At 39.6% G+C, this 22,846-nt stretch overlaps 1 protein-coding gene across 2 annotated transcripts in view; it reads left to right on the top strand.

Moving 5' to 3' along the window:
- LOC131045338 (uncharacterized) overlaps positions 1-22,846 on the top strand; it is a 290,081-nt gene that overhangs the window by 133,909 nt on the left and 133,326 nt on the right. For both annotated transcript variants that reach the window (XM_057978918.2, XM_057978917.2), the window contains exons 9-10: positions 8,770-8,917; positions 9,048-9,124. In XM_057978918.2, the coding sequence (XP_057834901.1) occupies positions 8,770-8,917; positions 9,048-9,124 (225 nt within the window). The remainder of the gene's footprint in view (positions 1-8,769; positions 8,918-9,047; positions 9,125-22,846) is intronic.

Raw genomic sequence — 22,846 nt, 5'->3', positions numbered from 1 at the left:
CTTCTGTGACTGACCTTGGCTCGCATACTGCTGCGATGCCTTAGGATAATTCGGGTTATTGCTGGCATTCTGATCTGGAGGAACTTGGATGTCCTTGGGAGGCGTGGAAGTAGTGTAAGGACCGCTATTGCTGTTCTGGTTATTATTGTTGTAATATCCCCGATTTCGGCGCTTGTATTGCTGAAATGCATTTACGTTTGCGGGCTGATTCGGGTCGGCCACCTCATTTTCATCCTGATTAGGGAAGAAGAACGGGGGAATGTAAGTTTCTAGGACAAGTGCAGTATCATACCTTGGTGACGGCACCATTTCAAATCCGGAGGGAGGAAGCACGGGCTGAGGCATTGTGTTCTCGACTTCCCGCTGGAATATATTGGTTGCAACCTGAAATTCGTCGCATTGTAACTCTGAGTGTTGGTTGGTATTGTGCAACCTGCACCAATTAGAAAGTGCTGCCTCTGCCAAAAATACCCTGTCTGTTGGCCTGTTTTCTGAGGCATGCGGATTATCAAGTGGAGTAGGCACTCCCTCGTTGTTGGGACGGGTGTTCCATGTCCTCGTGGGTCTTTGATATCCTTGGTTTTGGTATTGACCTTGGTGCTGACCCTGTTGCTGGTTCCTTTGACTATTCTGCAATTGATTATTCTAATTTCGCAGATAAGTGACTTCAGAGGAAAGCTTCTTCATTTGGTCAGTTAGCTCCCACATTTCATCCTTCTCCTCTTGGGTTCTAGATGATACCATGGTATTTTGCAGATATATGGGCTGTTTAGGAGGGATTTGGGATAGAGGTGGTCCTGGATGAAGTACCAACTGATTGGTAGATTGCTGAGGCTGATATGCCAATTGCGGAATTGGGTTCATAATGGGCGTTTGGTGAGCCAAAGCCTGGCTGATTTCTTGAACTTGGTTAGGCACAGCAGGGGGTCCTAATTGCATCAAGGGTCCGGCGATATTTTGGTCTAGTCCTTTACTGATTTCCATAGCCTTGGCATAGGCTTCAGTCAGTGTGGTCGGTGCGGGGTGTGACTATCGGACAAACATAGCTGTTAGGTAGTCCAGAGCTGAGTAGTAGATTTCCCTTGCCGAAGCGTCACTTACCACATACGGATCTTGCAATCGGGTGAAGGCCTTATGGAACCTATTATTGAAGGAACTGATAGGCTCATGTCCTTTTCTCTTGACTTCTACAAATTGCCTGTATAGCTCTGTAGGGGTTATAGGGATACCATACTTTCCCGTGAAAGCTGTTTTCAGCTTCTCCCAAGAGTCAATAGAGGATACTGGCAAATGGATAAACCAGTAAAATGCGTCTTCCCCTAATGAATAAGGGAAAAGTCTACATGCAACATCTGCATACTCAATTTGTCTATTGCATAACGCATCTTCAAATATTTTGATATGCTCTTCTACTGTCCTATTCGGGTCATTTGGATGAAAAATGGAACAAAACCTGTCCGGGCTCTTAGGCATATCATGGTAAGCTGTAAAAATTAGTGGCGACGGATTATTTACCAACCATGTGGCACCATTTGGAGCAGGTGGATTGTGCGCCATCTGTGGCTGATTTACCTGAGTTACAATAGGAACTGGAGTTGTAACCCCTGGAGCTGTAAAAACTGTATTTGCTGGGACAGCAAACTGTTGATTCGTAGAGCTTGACTTACTGGGATCTGCAGCTCGGCGATAACTCTTGCGTCTGTAAAACTGAAATCCAACAAATCTTTCCCGCTCTGGGCTTGATCTTTGGACTCTTTCGAATCTCTCCGGAGAGAAAGATCCAATTCGTTCCAGCGTGGGTTATTTTCAATGTCAATTTTGTGGATTCGGTGCGGGAGCTAGATTAGCCTCTTCTTGATCTCTCTGATTCTGTTCGTCAATACGATCAGCAATCTCTTGTTCCTCTTCAAGGATCATACACATTCAGGACCAATCCAGATAATTCCTTTTTACTGACCAAGCCAAGCTATATAATTTTGTAATAAGGCTTTCTTGCTCGTCGCTGAAATTCAAATCTGGCTGTATCACTGGTTGAGGGTCTCTTTCTGGCTGAGGAGGATTAACGGGTAGACCCATTATTCACCATATTAGTGTACCCGAAAGAGAACTGTCGGATTTCCTTAAGAACTTGCTTGCGAAGGGCAGCAATCTGTTGTCTTTCTAGATTTTCCCTGATCACAACCTCTATTTGCGAACCCTTTTCTTCTTCCTGATTGATGGTGCGCCTCACTTGCCTAAAAAGAGGATGCTCTGCTTCTGACTTCCAAGCCAGGGATCGTAATTGGTCTGCAATATATGACTGATTTAATCCCTGATCAGGCTGCTCAAGGGGAAGGTTGAACGAGAATTCATGCAGCAATACCATACTGCATCCTGAGCTGTCTTCCTAGTATCGTTTCTGCTGCGTGCGGAAGAGGGTAAAAGCTAATTTTGTCACTCTCTACAAATGCAGGCTGATGTGATCTTGATTTAGTAGTTAAAACACTCAGGCCCTCCTTCTAGCGCCAATTCTGTTGACGTGTCTGAAATCGCATTGCTGCAAACTCCATACGGCCAACGTAGAATAGAATAGCCAACTGATTATCCTACTCTCTCTTGAGATAAGGAAGTCTCTAATGCTGCTTTCTAAGTTTGATCAAAGGAGACTACCTCAAGGTTTCTTTTGTCAGGTCTTGACTGCGGGATTTTTCAGTGGCTTGATGTGTTTATGCTGGAAACACAAGGGGGACTTGTGTTGAACTGGTAATTTATAGATAAGTTCCCTGGAACTTTTATGATCTTTCTATCAGATGATTTCGGTTAATTTGATATTGTTTTAATGGGACTGCAGATTTTCTGAATAAAAAAAGGGGATAAAGGAGGGAAAGATAGAGAGGGAGAGAGAGAGAGATGAAATGTAAATTCTAACTAAAATAGCAAATTCAGTCAAGCAGACAGACACCTCCAGGAAACTAGATTAAACATCACCAGCTGCTCAAGCACAATGTTTGCATAAATCCAGTGCAATCTTCAAAGGAGAAACTAGATTTTCATATTATCAAGTACGATATTAGAACTTCTACATTCATAGTATGTATTTGATAACCGAACTAAGCATGAAAGGTCCAGATTAACCATGCAGAAAGAAAGGCAATCAGCCGTTCCCTAATGGTGTGGACTGCAAGGATTCTATCAGATGCTTGATTGAAAAACGCTATGTAAAATAAATAGACATAACTGAAAGATTTCTAAATTAAGTGAAGAAGGAGACCATGCACTCACAAGGAAACTTGAAAACAGTCTTAATTCTTTGCATTAATTCCTGTAAATTTTTCCATAGCTTTCGCAACTTCGACATTTTGGCCAAAAAATTCACTCCTTCATCAGCAGGCGAAAGTCATCCTTCATTCAAATCCTACAAACATCGCGGAGACAAACCTTATGCAATCTGCTTCATAGCTCTTTGTGCGAAGAAACGACAACTTTGGTCCTCGTGCGACCTTTAGACGCACTGCTCTTGCCAGGCGGGCTTCGCCAATTTCTGCCACCTTATGCCTATCCAAGGCGATTTTCAAAACTTCGAACAAACTCTTGGCGCTCACGCCCGAGAGCTAGACTAGCCGGGAGGATTCATCGGCTCACTTCCTTGACATCATCACTTTACGGACCAGTCGCAGACTCGCTCGAAAAGACGCGAGACACTTTGCGCGAAACTCAGCAGGGCAAAGATGAAAAGCCCAGAACAGGAAGGGGGACCTTGTCGGCGACAGGGAGTGTGTGCAACGCACAACACGTTGTATCCAAAAGGTTGAGAAAATCAGAAGAAATATGACTCTTTGTTTCACAAAATAAAACAAACAATCATAATTTGAATTCCAATTTTCTCTTTTTGAAGAAGTTCAAAACTATAAAACCCCCAAAGTCACCATTGATGACATCATCAAAATTACACAAAATTTCCAAATATCAAATAACCTTTATGATCCTAATATGCACAAGATCAATCTTTTTGGTTGTATTTGTCCTCAATTTTGTGTTTTCTCTTGTGCTACCAATGCCATTGGGTGAGGTATCGCATGTCTCTTGCCTTGTGGGGGCTTCTATTGCTTGCTTCCCTCTATTTTTCTGCCCTTTGCTGGAGTTCACATTTTTTTCCATCTTTTCTGAGTTAAGATTTGATAATAAAATATAAATTTAGTTTAACTTTAGAAAATTAATTTAATGGTTTTCGGTAGAATTAATTAGTTAGAACTTTTTTTATTTATAATTATTCTAGAATGACCTATATATATATATATATATGGAAAATAAATCAGCCTGAATCCCAAATCCAGACCAGCAACTTAGCTGAAAACAATCTCCAACTGATGAACTTATTGTAATTGAAAATCTAGGGGTGCCGAAGAACACCAACAGCAATATGTTCAGTGATGAAGATCTCCAAACCATGGGCACTCAGATTGATGGTGGAAAACCATAGTTGCAGGGAGATGTGTCTCCGATCTCCTAGGACACATCTCAGGGACTGGGACGCGTCTCCCATACCAGAGATGTCGCGGAATCCTGGAAATTAACAGCATATGTAATTCTGTTTTGTGTGGTATTAATAACTTAAGTTTTACTGTTAAAAAACTAATAAATTATTAAATTATATTAAAAAAAAGTAGCTTCTCCAAGTACCCTGTCTTGTATTTTTCAAAAATAGACATACCGGTACCAGTGCCAGTACCAGTACCTGTCTCCTGGCAACCTTGTGGAAAACATACTCAATATGTGGAAAACCATGTTGGAAGTAGAAATGATGCTTGAAATCAAATTCCCGTCTAAAAATTGATTGAGAACTCACTGAATTTTGATGAAAAACATGCTCAATATGTGAAAAACATGCTCAAATTCCCTTCTGAAAATTGATTGAGAACTCACTGAATTTTGATGAAAAACATACTCAATATGTGAAATGATGCTTGAAATCAAATTCCCTTCTGTAGGTTACTTAATGTCAATGGAAGTCACTTGAAATTGATCACAAAACCCTCTTCTAAATGACAAAGGTTCCTGCTGATATGTTGAAAACTTCTGCAGCTCTGCTGATGCCAAACTGAATAAAATGATGTGAAGGATGAATCAAAGGATCAAAACACCTGTGTACAACATTCCTTTTTCTGCCTTCCGTCTATTAAAAACTGATTTCCCTTGTACCAAACACATTATAGCAGATCAGATTTTGTTCCAGAAAAGTCATGCTCTTTTACAGACAGATGCACACCTATTAATAGTGTACAAGTTGCAATTTTTTTTTAAATCTACACCTATCAGTCCTCACTAAGGTGCACTTTAATGTGTGTGCTAGCACTGTATTTTTTGTGAAAATGTCTGCTTTGCAGGAGCTTGTGCCAGTGTATGCTAATTGCAACTTTATCTCAAAATTTCATCTTTCCTCTTTTGATGCATGAGCCTGATTATAGTCTTTCAAATTTCGAGGAATTTAAAACATCATCTCCTTTATCGCAGCATACAGCTTTTTTCTGGACAGTGAGTTTGGTTTCAAAAACTTGTGTTTCTCTTCCAATGAGCAAATTTTTACTTTAAACTTTCTGTTGATCCTCTTTGTGGTGCACACCTGGACACTATGCTGCAGAGTTTTCAGCAGATTTTTCAGCTTTAATCTTCCCGTTCCTTAGTCGGTGTGTGACATTTAATGAGCTCACAGATACTGACTTAAAACAAAAATTCACTTTGTTTGAACAAGTTGTGTGCCTTAACTCCTGTCTGCAAACTTTGACTTCAAAAAATTGTATACCTGTTCTGGGCTGCATGCCAGTAATATACTTTGCGAATTTTGTCTAAAATCAGTCCTTGCTGTTGAAAGGTGCATGCTAATCAATTGTCCTGTAAATTTTGAAGGCTCACCATTCTATGCCTTGTAGCCTTTGTCAACTTTAAGCTCTTTTTGTTGATGTCCAGCTCTGCAATTGTTCATGGCGGATTTTCTGCATCTGACAACTAGACAATAAGCTCTATTGGAAACCTATCTAATGCAGTTGGAAATTCTGAAGTTTCAGGCAGAAAAGTTCATATCAACCATCCAGGCAGAAAAGTTTCACTGGAATATGCCTCTTCAAGTGAAACTTTATCATCTTCCATATCACGAACCTGTACCATAGAGCAATGGGTGTTTGAAAGTTTGTCTTTGGGAATGCTCGAATAGAATAGCCAAGTGTGCCAACTGTTTTGCAATCACTTTTCAACATTAAGTTACAATTTGAAACTGCTCCTCCAATGCCATCGCATGCTTCAAGCGATTGTGAATCCGTCTTGCAACTTCTTTAAACTTTTCAATGTTTCCTTTTAGGTAAGTTGTGCTTCACTATACTGAAATGCAATTTCTAATATTTATGCCTTGATGGATCTTTGTAATGCTTTTGCCATTCAAACCTTATTCTTCGCTTTGATGACATTCATACCCTATGCTTCTCTTTGGTGAATGCATTTGAAAGCGTCTTTATACTGACACTGCAAAGTCATTGAATGGAACATGGCACAAATGACAAGGTGAACCATGACCGGGATTTGAAAGAAGACTCCTGATTTGATGAAAAGACAACTTTTTAGCTTGAAATTTGACATAGTGTGATAATTTTCATGAGTACAACAGGGTTCTTCTGTGCAAGTATTCTACATGTGTTTTGTAGATTATTGACTAAGTTACCGGTTCCGGTTTGGATTCGGGTTCGGATTCGGGTACGGGTTCGCGGATTCGGCAAAAAAATAAATTTTTTGGGTACGGGTATGGGTTCGTCCGTACATATATATATATATTTTAATTTTTTTAAATATATATATATATATATGTTCAAACTTCAAACATCAAAATTATATATGTTCACAGTTCAAACATACAAATATGAAACATCAAACATACAATGTAACTTTCCCATACAATGATACATAGATGATAACAGATAAATCATAAATCAATAAATCATAAATCCATAATTGCATGAAATGCATCATAGAGGGGCGGATTAGGGTTTAGATGTAATTAGAAGATTAAAAATATTGTTTTTTTATTGTTTTTAAATGCTTGCTAACCCGTGGGCCCCGTTTTTGGGAACCCACCGGCTTGGGTTCACCCGGGTCCTCCTGGGTTCGCCCTGGGTCCCACCCGGGTCCTGCCCAGGCGGCTGGGTTCCCTGTGGGTCCTGCCATGCAGGACCCACAGGGAACCCAGCCGCCTGGGCAGGACCCGGGTGGGACCCAGAGCGAACCGGACCAGGACCAGGACCGGGCACGGACCAGGACCAGGACCCAGCCAAAATAGGGGAGAACCGGTATCAATCTACATTTATTTAAATTCTGCATTTTAAGTTGAAAACAAAATGTAGGAAGCTTACTAATTCAAAGTCAACTTTCTCTAAGAAAGATATGGATCATCTGATCAGATTTTTGAGTCTAGGTAATTTCTTGGCGTAATTCAGGTTTTGGTTATTATTGTTGGAGGCCTCGTTAGGGTAATCTTTTTCAAGTAATAGACTTTGCAGCAACATTTTTTTTTAGTTGTGGAAATTTTGACCTGCACATATACAGTGGTGAGTGTGTGTAACAATATTTTGAGTGGTTTCCTATCAAGTTTAGAATGAGTTTATCTCATCATTTGGTGTGTAGATTGTCATTTGTTTCCTAGATTTTTTAGTGTGTAGATTGTCATTTGTTTTCCAGATTTTTAAGTCTGTTCTTATTATACCAAGTGTTGTCAACCATGGACAATTATAAGCTGCTTGTTCCTACATAGTCATGGTTCGGAATGGGGTTTTCATAGATGCACATTTTACCTTTGTTTGGTTGTAGGGTGTTTGTTTTGTCTTTGTTCAATTTTTTGAAAGAATATCTTAAATGATATAAATATGTATTGTGGGGTAGTATTAGAATTCCTTTCTACAATTCTTGTGTAAGGGTTGTAGTTGGATATGGCTTTGGATAATACAGTGTTATATTTTCTGGGTTGGTTGCTTGTTTGAATTTGTTTGATATGCTAGACATTATATGGATTCCTTAAATATTTGGTACTCAAGCTTGCCCAAACATAGATGAATAGTCCAAGTCCCATCTGCCACATCTCAGAAAACTAGGTTTGATGTTGATGATGTTACAGATTCTGAGGGTGGCCGATTCTTCTGTAAAAGTTTTTTGGGGCTACTGCAAAGATAAAATCCTAAATATGAGTAGTGGGTGATCGAAAATTGTTTCTGTTAAAAATCTGCCTCAACTGCATTCTCGTGATTACTCATCAAAGGAGTCAATAATCTAAAATGAGGTGCCTTAATTGACTTGTATAAGACGTAACTTCAAATTGAGGTTGAGGAGGAATGTTGTTGATGTTATTGTCCTTAGTTGTATTCATTCTCTTTGCTTTTATACATATCCTTTGAAGTTGAGAAGTGAGTTGATGTTCTAGTTGCTGCTTTGTTGAATCTGTTTATTTGGACACTCGATACGACTCATATAGAGCCATACATATACTATTTAATCCTGTAGTTTTTGCATTGAGAATGGAATAAACTGTCTTATTGCTATTAGATAATCTGATATTAATGGATATGCTCTTTGTATTCAGTGGATTTTTGGGTGTTATTGTTTTTCTTGAGGGTATCTGTTTTGCACTGGATGTGGATCTGGTCTATGGTAAATTGGCATTGTTGGTCATTTTAAAAATCGTTTGTGTTTGATGATACATCAGCATTTACCAATAGGTTTGTTATGCTTTTGTTTTATCATGAAATTCATGTGCAGGAGCGCCACTGGACATCTCAAGGAATGGCTGCTACATTACAAGCTGCCATGGGTTCGGCCCAATCAGAAAGGCTAAAACAGGTTTTCCGGGTTGCACCTCGGATAGTTGAAGAATATTTCAGAATTGCATTGCATGATTTCAATCATTGTATGTAAATTCTCCTTTCGACATGCCAGAATATAAAATCTGTACCTAACTACTGTTGAATGCATTTGAAGTTTTCAAATTAAACTGTGACTACGTATATAACTTAACATTTTGCACTTGTTGCTAACAGCTTTGATTTGTGCATTAATCCCTCTTATCATGGCAAGGAATGATGCATTGTTTCCAGATAAAAAGTTTGCCTCAGAGGTTTGTATGCAAGTTTCTTTTTCATATGTGCACACTCCAGATTTCAGTTGTGGTTATTATGTATATTCATGTGTTGAAGGGTGAAATCCAATTGATTACATTCATTTTATGGGTTCCTTATTAACAAATCAGCTGCCTATTAAAAATAACGCTATCAATATTTAACTGAGGAATAGAAACTATGGCTCAAATTACCACTGCTTTACTGAAGCAAATAAATTTTTGGAAGACTCTGAGCTCCCATTTCTTATGAAGCGCACAATCCATACGTCACACACACACACACACACACACACACAGATATATATATATATATAGAGAGAGAGAGAGAGAGAGAGAGAGAGAGAGAGAGCACTATGGAAGTATATATTAGATGGCTGGACTGATAGGTTGAGGGATTCTGCCCTTTCCCTCTCTCTCAATCTTCTCCCCACTATCTATTATGGGGGAGTACTTGGACAACTTGATCAATGATCAACAATATCTCTAATTTATCCCAGAACCACTTATCTGAATACAAGGAACCACTTATTGGAGTGCCTATTTGAGTTCCCATTATCTAGAGTTCTAGTGCCCTTTTTATAGGAGGGTAGAAAAGGCAGGGGGGTAGAGTACAAAATATGGTAGCGCTTTGGATAATGGGCACTCTAATAGGCACTCCAGTAAGTAGTTCTTTAAGAGTGAGATAAGTGGTTTTGGAATTTGTTGAAATAATGTCTAGGATGATTTATGGGTGAAGAACATAAAAAGGTCAATAAGGAGAATGTTTTTGTGTTGTTGAATTGTTCCTAAGAATATGCCAAAGAAGTGTTTGGGTAGGTGCTTCACTTCTACGATATCTACAATCTTAGAGCCCCCTTTCAAACTATCTATCTATCCGTCCATCCATTTGAGTGATCTGGAATGAAGATTACCTAAATACTTAGGAAATCCATTTAAGATGATAGATAGTGAGCACCATTATATATGGTTCTTTGGGGCTTTTACTAGCTGAAGTCTCTCTTGTCATTTGAGTGCTCTCTCGTCCTCAACCTCCTATCCTTGTTAGTCATTATGTGCTCAGATGTAATGTCCCACCTTGGTGTGGCACTATGAACTAGCTTTGTGTTGTCCTCATTTTTGTAATCTAAAAATAAAGGCTACCCCTTCGAATTTTTCGTAAAAATTCATATCATTATGTCTCTAATGCATGCTTTTCGAGGTTAAAATTTATATTGATTAATGTCTTATCAAGTGTACATTTTCTTTTGGTTTTCCTTATTAAGTTTAGGTTGTTCGGTTTTGTTTTTGCCTCTCTTAGTTTGAAATCGGGTTTCTAGTGTCTTATTGCAAGTTGAGGAACTTTTTGGAGGCATTGCAAGTGAACTTTATTAACTTGTAATCGGGTCTTCAAGACCCGATTTCAAGTAATTAGAGTTAGTTTTCTTTTTAGTCTCACTTGTAATCGTGGGTTTTAAACCCGATTACAATTTTAGTTTTCTTTTTCTAGTCAGTCTTACTTGCAATCGGGTCTTTAAGACCTGATTACAAGTAAGTGAAGTCTTTTTTATAGAGGTTTTGGCATATTTAATCGGAGGTCTAAGGCCTGGTTACACTTTAATTTCCTCTTTTCGTTTATCTTATAATGCTTGCAATCCGGCTCTTAGATCCCAATTACAAGTGTTTTAGTTTTGCATTTAACTTTTCCTTGCATGGTTGCCTCTTCCAAGGCGATTTTAGGGGAAATGCTTTGAATGCTTCCTAGTTTGATTTGTATTTCTCCTCCATTTTCTTTAAAGAGGACTACCGTTGAGTTTTGGTTATTGCTCTTTCTTATTTTTGAGGCTTCATTCCAAGTATTGGGTGATTTTAAGGTATTTCTTCTTCTTTTCTTTTTGTTTTGTTTTTGGTTTTTTCAGTCTTGTATAGGCGTTTAAAGTTTTGTGGTTGAATCTCTTTAGTTCAAGTATTGCTAATGAAATCTTAGTTGAAACCCCTTGTGTCCCATGGTCCTCTCATGCCATATCGCTGCATGTGTATTTTTGTTGTTGTTGCCATGTTTCCTAAGTCACTGCCTTTTTCTTATTCGAATTTGGAGACTACGTGATCTTCTCATTGCATCTAACTTGTGATCGCCTTCATCTTTCACGCCATGGTCCTTCCCTATAATGTGCCCATATCACAAGTTCGTTGTTTTCCCTTGCATATCACTTTGTATCATTCATTGATGCTTAGAATTAGACCTTGAGGGTTTGCTTACATATTTCGCTATCATCGCTTTCCATATGTTCATGAGCTTGATTAATTTGCAAGTGCTTATTGTTGTATTTCCCTCTTTTTACGCCTCCATGTTGCTTTTCGGGTTTCAAGAAGATGAAAGCAAGTTCATTCATGGCTGCAAGTCTTGCATTATAATGCTTGCTTGAAATCGGATCAAACATTGCTTGTTTGTCATTCATATGTAATTGGGTCCCGGGGACCCGATTTCAAGTAAAGTGTGTTTCTTATTTATACATTATAAGAGGCATTTCGGATTCTTAAGAGGTGGTTGCAGGTTCATATTTCCCCCCTTTTTCGCAGTTTCAAATACTATTTGGAATCGGATCATCATGATCCGATTGCAAACCTTTGGCTATTAGATGAAGACTAGCATCAAAGTTCCCAAATTCCGATTTCAAAGGCAAAATGGTCAACTTTGCTCACTCATTTGCAAGCCATTCTTACTTGTAGTCGGGTCTCTAAGACCCGATTACAAGTGTAGGATGTATTATCTTACCTACCATTTCCAACTATTTACCCACTTGCAATCGGGTCTCTACAAGTAGAAGTTCATTATTACTCCCAAGACAGGCATTCCAAGCTTGTTTTCTTTCACTTGCAATCAACCCTCCGAGATCTGAATTCCTCCCTTGTCCTTGTCCAAGCTTATCCACAAAGCATCTTTGTGTTGGTCCCAGTTCTCTCATGATAAATACCCATGCAAGTCTTGGTGTGAGCATTGATTTTCCAAGTTTTGGCATCATGGAATCCCCAATAGCTGCAGAAGATGTTCTCACTTTTTTGAGTTTTCATCATAGTGATGCGGATTCCTGTTCAATGACAAAAGAGCCAATATCTCCTTCCAACAAGAAGATGAAACTCAAATATGATAAATATCAGAATGAGATCGCTCCTACTCAAGTGATTTCTCTCATTGATGAGATCAGGGACACAAAAATTGGACATGTTGATATGTTTGAGTTTCTAGAAAGAGCAAAAGAATCACCGACTCATGACATGCAGTTGCTCTTGAACAGTCACATTCATTTGGTCTCCTCTTTCCCAGTGGCTGCCTTGGAGCCTGAGTTTGTGCTTGCATGTGCTGCTTATTTGGACAGCGAATCTAGGATGATCAAAGATGTTGATGGCAATATCATTATCAGGTTAGATCCAGAGACCATTGACAAGATTTTCAAAGTTCCAGTTGCCCCTATGTATGCAAACATCTCTATGAAGAGTGCTCTAGATTATTATAACCAGAGAAGGTCAGATTGCATTAGACACATCAACTCTAAATGGCTCAAGACTCCCAGGACCTGGTTCTTGAAGATAGCCCAAGTTGTATAGGTCTGATTTCATTGAAGAAGTCAGCGATATGATCACGCTTCTTAGCAGGATAATGGGTTTAAGACACTCAAATATGTTTGAGATTTGGATGTACAAGTACATCGTACTTATGAGGAAAGGGCAATCTCATATTTTCTGGGGAGATATAATCAATGACAACCTGTGTGAGCAGCTATGACAAGTCCCAACCACTCTCACCTTCTACATGATTTCATACTTGATGTACATAGTGGCATCACTTAAACAGTTTCTTGGTCTTTCTACCAAAGGTGACAAATCACTGGTGCTAGTATGAAGGTATTATGAGCAACTCACTTTGAGGCCTAGTATAATTCATTACAGAAGTGTGCGGGATGCTTTCTTTGGTTATTTCATGTGCTTATTTGACAAAACACTCAAGAACAGGAGAGTCTCTGAGGCAACATGGAGGAAGGTGAATGAGTACGAATGCTTCTTCTTGCAATTCTCAACTTTTACCTACATGAGAGTTGGATGTTTTGAGGGTCGTCCATACATGCTACCTAGATATCCCATCGACAAGATCATTCTGATGGAGTTGGCTAGGTGACTAATGGCAGTTAAGGCAATCTAGTTAGCTAATCATAAGCAAGGTATCAATATTTCCACTCACAATCCATTGCAAATTGGTCCATATTCTTTGACCACTTCAGCAAGAGCCAAGGCAATGGAAACCGAACTTCAAGAAATCAATTTGAGGAAGTTCAAGGAGAGGAAAGATTTTGATTATCGGGGGATGAAGGACAAAATCAAGAGAGACTTCACTCATGTTCATTGCCTCGAGGATGTGTGGGATGACCTTTGCACTAAAGAAGACATCAAGAGAATGGATTACAACAGGCTCACCTTGGAGCAGATTGTAGATTTGGATTTAACTAAGATCCTAGAAGGAATGGTGGATGACGGGAAGATCCTTGACCCAAAGTATACCTAGCAAAGAGTTGCAGAGGCTCCTCTTCCTTCTCCTCAATGGTCACAAAAGGAGTGTGTTTCTATTTTCGACAGATTTTGGCCCATTCTTGCTAACACCAATGCTTGGTTGAAGAATAATAATGTCAAGACTATCAAGATTAAAGGTGGAGCAAAAAGTGATTCAACTAGACCAGTTGGGCGAAGATCTAAGGTGAGAATCAAGTCCAAAGAAGGTGCCTCCTCTTTTGGCACTAGAATCAAGCTAAGGGTGAGTAGGGCTTTGGTCATTCCTCCACCAGATGTATCACTAAAGGGAAAAGAAAAGCCTCAAGTGCATATCCATATTATTGACGTTGAAAATTACACACGTGAGGAGAATACATTAGGATCACCCCCTTCTATAGGCTTAGATTCTCCTCATATAGCTACTCCTCAATTGTCGTTGGATGTACCCATGTCTCCAATTGAAACAGATGTGGACTCTTTCTCCACAGTTCATGTAGATCCTGTAAAACTAAGTACATCTGTTTGTACTAATGTTGAAGTACCTGTTGAGACTTCTCATGGCGGACTGGAGAATGTCTTTAATGTGAATCCCTCATATGCTATCCTATCCAGTGTATCTTTTCCTGAGGTCGAGACTTCCGTCATGAGTTTTGATAAGTTCATGACTGAAGCTAGTCATGATTTGCCACCTGAACAAACGCTCATCGCTGTCCAAACAGAGGCTTCGCTTAGAGTGACAACCTTGGTAAAGGCAGAGCCCGTTTCTTCACAAACCACAGTTGCTGTCTCAGATGTGAATTCATTACAACTACCCCCATGGTTGAGTTCAATCACACCCAAAAGGAAGAAGCAGGAAATCTCTCCAGACATATTTGATTTCCAGTAGCTTAGGAAACCTAAGCCAAGGGCTGCTAAGAAGGCAAAGACAGTCTCATGGGTGGTGGTAGATAATAATAAAATGAAATATGCAGAAGTGGTAGAGCCCTTAGTTGAGAAACCACCAGAAGAAATGCAGCCAAACACATGCAAGTATTATGCATGATGCTACGGATTCAGTGGCTTCACTGGTCCAAAGTTATGATGAGCTTTTGGCAAAGAAAAATGAGCTCAAGGAAAAGAATTCACAACTCATCACGGTGATCCAAAAGATCACTAACTCTTCAGAACAGGTTGATCCTTTGACTTCCTCCACATCTGAAAAATCTATCAAGCAATTAGAGAAAGCTGCTCAAAAGGCCAAGACAGTTGATTCTTGGGTAGATCAACTGATTGATCAAAGCACTTAGGTGGTGAAGAAAGCATTGCATGTATTGAGCAATGTAACAATTCTTGACAAATCTCCTTACAATATGCTTTCTATCAGGGGACTCAAGCCCCCTAACATTTTATGATGTGCATTTAAGGCTCAGGGCAATCATTTGATGGTGATGCCTCTACATTATTCCCAAAGTTGTTATAGCATTTAGGATGCTTATCTTTTGATTCAATCCTTTTACAATTGGGTTTTGCAATAACTAAATTTGTCTCCTTCCTTTTATTCTTTGCAGGGAAGGTAAGCTTGCCCTTCCCAGAAGCAATAACTTTACCTTTTTTAGTGCCCTTAGGAGCAGGGGGGAGAAAAAATGTAGGAGATATCTATCAATAGTCACCTCATTAGCTAGTGTATTTCCAACTATTTCAAGATCCTTAGTGAGGTTGGTTATAGTTTCATCCACTCTTCTATTATCACAATCCTCCTGAACAACCCCTTGTTTGAACGTGTTGGGGATGTCTCTATGCTCATCTTTCTATTTTGTGTCTATACTTAGCCCAGGAGCCTATTGGGCATAGTCATAGTTTGAATCTACAGTATGTTTCCTCTAGTCCTAGTAGCAGTGCAATCCATGGCATCAGTATCCTTCTTCGGAATGAGGGCGATGATTTTGTTATTGATGTCTCTAACAAACCTCTTCTTCAACCTAAAGTCCTCCACTATCTCCAGCACATCGTCTTCAAGGAAATGCTAACTCTTTTGAAAAAGCGTCATGAAGCCATGTAGGCTAGGGCCTTGTTGGGATGAAGTTGAAAAGATGCACATCTAACCTCATTGGCAGAGAAGGGAGCAATCAACATACTGTACTCAGTGGGATAGACACCTTAGAATGCAATCTAAAATGGCCTCGGTATGCCAAGCATCCATAGCCCCATTCGACGACCAGTGGAGCCCTGAAAAAGGTAATTGTATCCTCAACCTCCTCTTGTGAGTGGGCCACCCTCCCATCTGAGCACACAATATACTTCACCTTGTTGAAGCTCCTCTTTTCTCTGGTAGAGGCTTGAAAAAATTTTGTATTCTTGTCGTTAGCCGCAATCCAAGCCTCATAGGCCTTAGCTCTCCAAAACGCTACCTCACAAGCCAAGAGTTCCAAATGTTCTTGCTTAAGTTTCCTTTATAATTCAAGGGATACAATCGTTGGTAGAAGAAAAAAGATTTTTTTTTCTATAAAATAAAAAATGATGATTTGGGTTCTTGAGAAATGAAAAGGGGTTTTAAAATAATCCTTATGGAACATTGTTGCAAGTTTGGTAATTGCATGCAAGATAATTTGTAATAAAGTTTGCATGTCATGCAAGCAGTTGTAGCTAGAGTTATGCTTAGCTAGAAGTTGAAGGAGGTGCTGACAATTTTAGAAGAACATAAAACATGTCACTTACCAAATTCGTGTGAGGAAGGGGCAAATGATGAGTTTACGTATGAAAAATTAGTCTGTGGACCAAAAGCTAATTAGAAAGTCCAAGTGCTAGAAAGATATAACTTGTTACTTGACCGTTCAAGGGTTTTGGAAAGGTGTTATTCATAAAAATAATGCAAAATTGACTTCTCTAGTTACAATATGTGGTAAACATGAAGTTTTGAATAAGAAGTCTTTTGATGCTCTCCTATCATGTTTGAATCAATAGAATGATTCCACTGCCTTTGAGAATCTCATGGAAGAATTTTTAGTGGTTGCCTTGGTGTATATGCAGCAAGTCACAAAATTTTGTGTATGAACTACTTTTTGGGTTTCTCATCTTCAAAAAAGAAAATGTGTTAATTTGGTTTTCAAGAAAAATCGAAGGTACAAGATACTAAAGTGCAAAATTTAATGTTGTAAAAATCTATGAATTTTTGCATAATAGTCGGTGCAGAAAGAGAAAAAAGAAATTGCTCTTACATGAACATTAAAATATCGGCTTCAAGAACTGAAACAAAATTGTAATCATGCACAACTTTGTATAGAGTGTTGATGTATGTGGTTAGCAGCGGGAGATATCCCAAAGCTATTAATACACTATGTTTTATTTTTGCTAGATTAGCCGACCTTGATGGAGCAATTCATATATTAAATATCAAATGAAATTAATTAATTATTGCTTGAGTCATGAGGGCCAACCCTTTGTGAAAGGGTATCACCCATCTATATATGAGGTGCGATTTCATTCACTTCACCATCGATCATTTTCTAAGACAAGTAGGTCTATTTAAGAGGAAATGTGCTCGGGGGTGACGATAATAGTTTATCGTCTATGGTTGGGAGGGCAACAATGATCCGAGTCATTGCCCATGTTTAAATGAGTACCCAATTAACATGTTCGATTACTTACATCTCTGATCATCAAAATTCAACATGGGATCAGAGCGGGTTTCAAATTTTGATCTGATTTGTAAGTTTCCTTCACAGTAAAGACAAAGATACTGGTGCCTCATGTGCGGTACAGGAACCACAACTCACCACAGAGGCAAGGGTTTCGTTGAGGGTTTGAGGGTCGACTTCATCTACAAGGTTCGTCTTCTCGCCATGGCTTTGCACCTCTGTGTGCCCCTTGCCCTCGGTGGTCCATCTATGACCCTCCACACTACAGGTGAGGTTCACTTTCACCTCTGTGCATCTCAACGGCCCCCCACACAGGCGAGCGCTCAGAATGCATGCCGCATCAGCATGGCACCCTGTTGTGACCATTTCACACATCGCCCCATTAAAATGGGGACCCCCTCTTTTTGCTCGTTTTTGCTCGCCTTTCTCTCTGCTTTTTAGGATTTTGGTATAGTATGCCAGTTGTCTGGACTAGGGTCAAGCCTTAGGGTTTCTGTTACTGTGTTTTCAGGCCAGAGTCCAGTCCAATTTTGAATTTGAGAGCTTCCTCCCGAGGGATGCAATTTTGGAAATAAAGTGAATTCGCCAGAAGCTAAGTGAGTTGGTCTAGTTTCAGTCGGAATTTTGAATGCAAAGTCCAAAATTTGTCTAAGTGTGAATGATGAGATTTTTGATTTTTTTGGAATGATTTTGACCGAATTTTGGAATTTTGATGATTGATTCTGGGCATTGGAAATGACTTGTTTTTGCTTTGTGAAGTGTTTGAACTCATAAAATCATGATATTTTAGCCTGTAGAAGCAAAATCGCTCCTGTCCCTCCCTGAAGGACCGGAGCTTGTTTTTCAAAATTTTACTGTCTTTGCAGGATCAAGACAATTTTCGGATTGGAAGTGATAAAGGGAAGCATGTTCTTTCCGTTGAATATAATTTGAAGAATTTCACAAACACGGAAATGTGCCAGGAGCAAAAATCGCTCCTGTCCCTCAGTGAAGGACCGGAGCTTGTTTTTCAAAATTTTACTGTCTTTGCAGGATCAAGACAATTTTCGGATTGGAAGTGATAAAGGGAGGCATGTTCTTTCCGTTGAATATAATTTGAAGAATTTCACAAGCATGGAAATGTGCCAGGAGCAAAAATCGCTCCTGTCCCTCACTGAAGGACCGGAGCTTAAAATCCAACATTACCTTGTCCTTGCAAGATTTGAGCGATTTGACGATTTGAGGAGAACCAAAGAAGTGCATTTTATCAGTTGAATATAATTTGAAAGCACAAACATGAGGAAAATTAGACCTAGAAGCTAATTCGCTCCTGTCCCTCAGCCAGGGACCAGGGCGAACTTGATGTTAGCTCCTGTCCCTCTCCCAGGGACCAGAGCGATTTTCCTCATAGGGCAAAATTCGAGTGAAGATCAAGTAAGTTTTGAGTTTGAAGCAAGTAAAGGAGGTATAACGAACCTGTTGAAGCCAAATTGAAGATTGAAAGACGCCTGATGAACTCCATATTGGCCTAGGCGCTCTTGTCCCTCAGTCAGGGACCAGAGCGATTTCTTCCTTAGATCAATTTCTTGCCAAGTTAAAACGAACTCCAGGCCAAAGATGAATGAAAGGGGGCACAACGAGTCCATTGAAGATAATTGTGGAAGTTGGCAAAGTGTGATTGAACTTGAAAATGAAAATTCGCTCCTGTCCCTCAGCCAGGGACCAGGGCGAAATGTTAGTTATCTTGCCTTCCACCCAAATTCAAGTCACTCCAAGTCAAGGTGTAAGGTGGCGATGACGTTTTGAGGTATCTCGATGAAGAATGAAGTTGCAAGGACCGCCAAAGATGAAGGAATTGCACTATATGCTCAAGTTCGCTCCTGTCCCTCAGTCAGGGACCAGAGGGAAATATTCAAATGTGTCCAAATTTAAGTTGCCACTCACATTTTAAGTGTTCGAAAGGGAGTAAAGAGCATCATTTTGAACCTTGAAGACAATTGCAAGTTAATATGATGAAAGATTTATACTATGTACCCAAATTCGCTCCTGTCCCTCTCTCAGGGACCAGAGCGAAATTTCTAAACATGCTTAAGTTTTGGATGTTGATCACGTTTCAAGCGTTCAAGAAGGATCAAAGGACACCGTTTTACATTGTGAAGGCGATTGCAAGTTGATAGAAACAAGGATGAGCCCAGGATACCAAGAATCGCTCCTGTCGTTCAGGCAAGGACCAGGGCGATATTCATTATACTAGCCAGTTCTTTCAAAAATCACGCTAAGTCAAGGACGTACAAGGTTGCACAAAGTCTAAGGTGTCTTGAGAAGATGATATGCGAAGGAGTTAAACGTCAAAAGGTGATCAACTAGAGCATAAAGATCGCTCCTGTCCTTCAGGCAAGGACTAGGGCGATATTTACAAAATCACTCATTTTCTTCCAAAGATCATGTCAAAGCAAGATTATATAAGGATGAAAGCGTCATTTGGAAGGCGATGAACAAGAAGCCAAGGTGTAAAAACGACGAATTTAGGCTAGAGCATAAAGATCGCTCCTGTCCCTCACCAAGGGACCAGGGCGAAAATCCTTCAAACATCAAATGTGCCTCGCAAAAGCCGAGTAAAGCAAGCGTGGAATGGAGGGATGGCGTTGTTGCTTGCCTCATGATGAAGATTGGTGATCGAAGAAACAAAGATCAAGGAGAACATAAGGTTCGCTCCTGTCCCTCACCAAGGGACCAGGGCGATATCAACCTTAGAAAGCATTCGTCTACGAAATCAAGTCAATCAAGCTCGAGATTCCTAGCAAACATGCCAGTTTCAACGTGGAGATGATGGTTTTGAACGTAAAAGGCAAAAGAATCAAGACTAAGATGATAATTCGCTCCTGTCCCTCTCCCAGGGACCAGAGCGATATGGTTTGTACCCTTACCTCTCCAAATTTTGGCGCTAACACATTTTTTGAATTTTATTAAATGCTAAAATCGATAAAATTTGAATATTTAATTAATAGCATTTAAAATTTGCGCATGAGCATTTATTAATTAATTTTGCCTTTTAAAAAAAATCGAATTAATTAAAAACGAAGGCATTTAATTAATTAATTACTATTTTAAATAAAATCAAATTGAGCGCTTGGATTTAAATTCTTTTATTTTTACAAAGTCGGCCCTTGGTTTCTATTTAAAAATTGCTTTTAATTACCTTATTTTTACCAAGTCGGCCTAGAGTTAATGGAGGGGGTGAGCGCCTATAAAGGAAGGGTAAATCATTTCATTTTAAATCATCATTCAAACAATCTTTGCATGCGAAATTATCATTAAAGGAGAAGTGCGAATTGTGTTCAAGGAGCGAATTTCCATTCAAAGGAAGGCGCGAGCATCATCAAAGGGAAGTGCGTGTTTGTTTCAAGTGAGGCGAACTTGCTATCATCAAGACATTGAAGACCCCCCCCCAAAGGTGGCGAAGTGCTAAGGGAACGTTCGTTTGAAGGGAATCACGTTGAAATCTTCCAAACATCAATTTTTGCCTAGGCGAATCTCTTTATTTTGCATTTTAGAGTTAAGCTCTCAAGTGAGGTATGGCGATGTGATTCCTTGTTTTAATTTTGGATTTTGATCGTCATAGCCTTAAATTTTGAATTTTGAAATTTTGAATTTCAATAGCTCAATCGTTTTTTGGGAAATGATAACTCAAGGACTTATCATGAAGTTTCCTAAAAAATTAATCTCTAATCTATGTTTGTATATTGCAAAATCTATTGCTTATTGTGAAATGTTGTGTAGGTACCAAGATGGCGACTCCCAAGCTCGAAAGATCCACAAGTCGGAAGACTCTCTCCTCAAGGAAAATCAAGCCAGATCAAAGACGGTCTCATCAAGGACGATCAAGTAAAGATAGGGGCAACCTCTTCCAATCCAGCATTCCAAGGCGAGGTACATCAATCATCCTGCAAATCAAGGACAGAAGGAGTTAGAACAAGAGTTAATTAAAGATAGCTTCTCAACGACATCAAATTGAATATCTACCAAGCTACAAGTGTCAGACGAGGTGGCATCCTAGTCATCACTCCTCCAGTCGGATTGGTCCACCTCAACAATGTCCAGGTTCAATGTACCTAATTCATAGAAGGTGGCACAAACTTTGATGTACCTACCCTAGCTATCCATTGGTGGAAATTTCTAGAGGGGACATGTGTCCAAGCAATACAATTTTATGATTGGTCAAGCATTAGATGTTATGTAATGGTTGTAACAAACCCTAATTAGGGTTTAGGTGTCATTATCTTGGCCATTGATCTTCTTTCGATCTGGACCGTTCATTGTAATTGAGGATGCTATATATACCCTCATTTCTTTTCATTTTGCATAAGGAGAAAACTAGAAAATCAGAGAGTTAGAAATTATTGATGTATTAGAGAGATTAGAGTTTAGAAGCAATTTACTTTTGTAGCAAGATTGAGTTTTGAAGAAAGAATTCAAACAATTGTTGTACATGATGGCTTTGAGATCAATGAAATATTGAAGTTATGGTGTTTTGTTGCAAATCTCTTGGTTATCTTCATGGTTGTTCAATTTTCTTGAATCATTCTCAATCAAAGTAGTGTGTTAATTCGAAAGACAAAGTGTTGGACTTGATCTTTGGTAGGATTTGCTTTCCAAACCACTAGCTTCTTGCTGATTGTAGGAACGCCTTGCGTGGTGGACTGGAGATACTTGAATCGCTTAAACCTTCAATCGTTGTTGTATCTTGGATATGTACCTTCGTGGTAGTGTCCTTGATCTTTGATGTATTGAAAAATCATTTGTTACCTTAGAAGATCGCATCAATTTCAATTGAGTTGTTAATTTATGGCAATATTGAAGTTGGTAGAATCTCACCAAGTCTTGTCCACATTGAGTCATTCTTAGGGTTAGACTAGATTAGACCTCTTGCAAACCCTATCCTTTTGATATTTTTTGAAAAGCTTGTTTAGTTTAGCAAAATCTTCGGCAACGTAAGGCCCCTTGATGACACAGCAATCACAACGACCACTGGTGCTTATCCACACGTAGAGACCCTAGTAAAAAGAACATTGGAGTCATCCTAACTGATCCTTCTTGCGATATCTTCAGTAGTTAGCGACTTTATTCAAGAGAGGATAAGATGCCTTTGGGTATTTTATTCTGTGTATGATTGTGTACAAAATACACGTCAACACACCCCTGCGTGTCGGGCTCTCGACGCTGCACCCATGGTCCTCACAACACTCAAAAACCAGTAGCGACACCTACAGATAGACTACGTGCGGGCGATGGCAGAAGAGTCAAGCAACTTCTGCACTCCTTACAGTGGTAACTGTGATGACCAACTGTGCACAGCACGGGGAGGAGCAGCGACGCATATGCCCACGTAGAGCAAAGGCGATGCCAGGTCCTTGTAGTGCCACCGCACCCACTCGACAATGCAAGTCCTCCAGGCGGACATGTCGAACAACGTCGAGCCCGCAGAAGACCCCTGCTGGGGATGCAGGTGGAGGGCGCTATATATTTGAGAGAGTCCACTCTTTCTGCAAGAATATCGATTACCTTGCCGTGTCTTTGACGGGCAAGGATAACATCGACAACCAAAGCA

This window comes from Cryptomeria japonica, chromosome 8 (assembly GCF_030272615.1).
Source record: "Cryptomeria japonica chromosome 8, Sugi_1.0, whole genome shotgun sequence".
Lineage (NCBI taxonomy): Eukaryota > Viridiplantae > Streptophyta > Pinopsida > Cupressales > Cupressaceae > Cryptomeria > Cryptomeria japonica.
This window is presented reverse-complemented; position numbering and strand designations above follow the sequence as displayed.